The 3,245-nt window shown below is 36.6% G+C and overlaps 1 protein-coding gene across 1 annotated transcript; it reads right to left on the bottom strand.

Annotated features, from left to right (window-relative positions):
• Positions 1–415: 415 nt before the first annotated feature.
• prr13 (proline rich 13) lies at positions 416–3,115 on the bottom strand. The gene is made up of 4 exons (XM_063909971.1): positions 2,991–3,115; positions 2,229–2,293; positions 1,584–2,134; positions 416–940 (listed from the first exon to the last, which is right to left on the bottom strand). The coding sequence occupies exons 2-4, from the start codon at positions 2,242–2,244 to the stop codon at positions 893–895; spliced, it is 615 nt and encodes a 204-aa protein (XP_063766041.1). The 5' UTR covers positions 2,245–2,293; positions 2,991–3,115; the 3' UTR covers positions 416–892.
• Positions 3,116–3,245: the final 130 nt, after the last annotated feature.

The following is a 3,245-nucleotide window of genomic DNA, read 5'->3' as shown; positions in this document are numbered from 1 at the left end:
ACCTCTGAACTTTCCCCTATCAGCCAACCAAAACCCCCATTCCCAGTGTGACCTGCAGGTGCCCCAAATCTCCTCTTTAAAAAAAAGGAAAAAGTTACAGTTGCACATGTGAGGAAGATTGTGCTTTAGCATGGCATTTAAATTAAGGGATGTCGTAAAAAAATAAGTAATTGTGCACAATAGAAACGTGTTCTCTGGTCGTCACAACAGGAGGCTCTCTGGATGAAAATGACTACTTGTCCAAGGTATATACAGCAATGATCACACAGGTGTACACTTTATGAATGTTTCTAAAAATGTTCATTTTAAAACTGCAATAAAATACTTATTTATAGGGATACCACTGGACGTTAAGTGTATTGCAACTCAGTTAATAACTTCAATTATTTAGTATCTTGAGGAACACACCCACGTAGATTTTTTTCCTTTAAATGCATTTATTGAGAAGGTTAGTTGAATAACCTTTACACGTAAATACAATTAGTGATGAATCAAAGCAATGCAGAATAAAGTTCTGCAGCCATGTGTAGTAGTAGGAAAACAAATCAATAGGCATAAATATAAATATGCAGTATCTATATTATTTATCTTCCTAAAGGAAGAAAAAAATACAATATACACAACTTAATTTACTAAATTAAAATGAAAGATCTTTTTTAATCATAGAATAACGCACTTTGGAAATCATTTGAATATGTCACAATGTGGAACATTTGACATAAAACACCAAAAATAGCTAATGCATAATATATGATAATGATGATAAAACTCTGCATTTTTTTTTACATTCTATTAAAAGTTTTAATTGTGACATTTGCGTTTTTATTGTTAATAGTTCTTTTGTAAATTAACATATCTGTGAAAGCCTTCCCTCAAAATTGTAGCCTAACTCTTAGTCACTGCTGCTGCTGCTGCTGCTGCTGCTGCTGCTGGAGGAGGACTGTGGAAATAGAAAAAGAAAGATTACATACGGATTCATATTTTAATACTTTTTCAATTATAGTCCAAACACAAACAGAAAAGGTTATATTTAATTTACGCCGCATAAAAGAGCATTTTTAAAGATGTGTATTTTAGAAAAGTCCTGACGTCACTATTTTTAAGCATATAATACACAAAGCAAACAATTCAGTAATTGTTTAAAATATCATATGTGGTTGCAGAATTGGCAAAAAACTCTGTAGAAACCAAATAACTTTACTTTCCAGAAACACTTTTTATTATGCTCATACAAGCCATCATCATTTTTCATTATCCAATCTAGTCACTGGTTATTGATTGTTTTGTTATGCCAGTGCAATATAATTATTCTCTATTATCATAATTATAATCAATAGCCTATTCCTCATCAACAATGTTAATTCCCAACAGTATTGTTTCCCTTCAGTTGTATTGCACTTTGCACTTGTTGAGTGATGATTGCATTTGCTTTGTTTAGTGCATGAATTCAGATGACGTACATGTGGTTTATGGCCCAGCAGAGGGGCGTAAGCAGGTTCAAGTTTCATCTTTTTATATGTTACTGGCATTAATCCTTCACCTACAAGAAGATCCAGTTAAAATGGCTTTAAACGTATCCTCACCTTGCCATGTTTGCCCCCTTTATGTGCTTTCTTCATCTTCTTCATCTTCTTCATCTTTTTGTGGCCTTTATGCCCAGCCAGTCCCATTCCCATTCCAGCCATTCCCCCAGCACACATTCCACCCATTGGATTGAGGCCTCCATGACCTTTGTGGTCACCTTTGTGGCCTTTATGGCCTTTATGGTGACCACCTTTTGGAGAGTGGGGGTATGGACCTGGGTGAACACCTCCAGGAGGGACTGGATATCCACCTGGAGCCATAGGATAAGGATGCTGTCCAGGAGCTCCATAAGGCATCGTCCCTGGATGTACATTTGGGCCCATTGCTGGGTTTATGCCAGCTGGGTATTGCCCTGCTGGGTATTGCCCTGCTGGGTATTGCCCTGCAGGGTATTGCCCAGCTGGGTATTGCCCTGCCGGGTGTGGCCCAGCCGGGTATGCTGGATGTGCAGGTTGGGGAAATAGTCCCCCTGATGGAGGTGCAGCAGGATATGCAGGGTTGTAGCCAGGAGGATAGGCAGGGTTTTGGGGGTCCATCGGAGGGGGAGGACCTAAAAAAAAAAGCAAACACACAAAATATTGCTCAGAACATCTATAATATAAATCTAAGAAAAATTGATTTGATGACTATATATGATTTCATACCTTGATTTGGCCACATGGTTGTGCTTATTTGAAGTGACAAGTAAACACTTCACGTCCAAAAAACCCTGAGGAAACAATGGAGAATTAAAGCAATAATACAGCTTTAATTACAATTACATTATATGCCTAAAAATCAACTATTTAAAAAGGCTAACTACACTGTCTCTTATCATATCATTTAGAATGTAGGGAAAGATTCAATCCATATCAAACATGTCACGACACGTTTTTTCAATAAAGTCCATTATTTCTAATCTTAGATTATATGCTTTGTTAACACATGTTGTATATAATTTATTTTATTGTGTCGTGATTTTAAGATTTGCTCTTGATTAGGATTTTTTCCCAATAAAATAAAAAAGGATTGCTCAAGAAAATGATATGCAAATAATCTAATCTAGGGAGCCTATAGGTATAATAAAAGAGTCATACAGTAAAATTTAACGGAACTGACTTTGTTAAAACTATTTTACAATTACCAACAAAGCACTTGAACAATCAATTAAACAGAGTGCTCACATGGTTAAGAGTCACTTTCACACATTACATCAATACACCCAAAACAGGTCATAACGTGCTAAACATAAATTGTGGTGTGAATGCCTCAACAACTGCGAGTCATTTCACAACGCCTTCCCCATTTATGCATGATGTGACGGAAATTACAAATCAAAGTCTTAATATTCTGATTGTTGTAGTTTATATTAGTTCTGATCTGTAAATGCCACTAAAAATATACGTTTGTCGATTTCGTGGGTTTACCTTGGAAACTTCAAGCAGATTGTCAGGAATCTTGAGTTCCGGAGTTCTGTTTTTGTTCCGCATTGAGCAGCAGAAATGCATCAGGAAGCCACGCCCGTTGTTAAAGGTTACGCACCTTATTTACGTAATGGCAAAAGTCCAGCAGGCTATGATAAAAGGTTGATTTACGTGTTACTGTGCTACAAAAGATAATGTTAAGAATGTCTCCTCCCAAACATTGTGAGCAGTAGCCTATTGGTTTAGCCCATGAAACAC

The sequence above is a fragment of the Eleginops maclovinus genome, chromosome 20 (genome assembly GCF_036324505.1).
Source record: "Eleginops maclovinus isolate JMC-PN-2008 ecotype Puerto Natales chromosome 20, JC_Emac_rtc_rv5, whole genome shotgun sequence".
Classification (NCBI taxonomy): Eukaryota; Metazoa; Chordata; class Actinopteri; order Perciformes; family Eleginopidae; genus Eleginops; species Eleginops maclovinus.
Note: the sequence above shows the minus strand (reverse complement) of the source record. Positions and strands in the feature narration are given on the sequence as shown.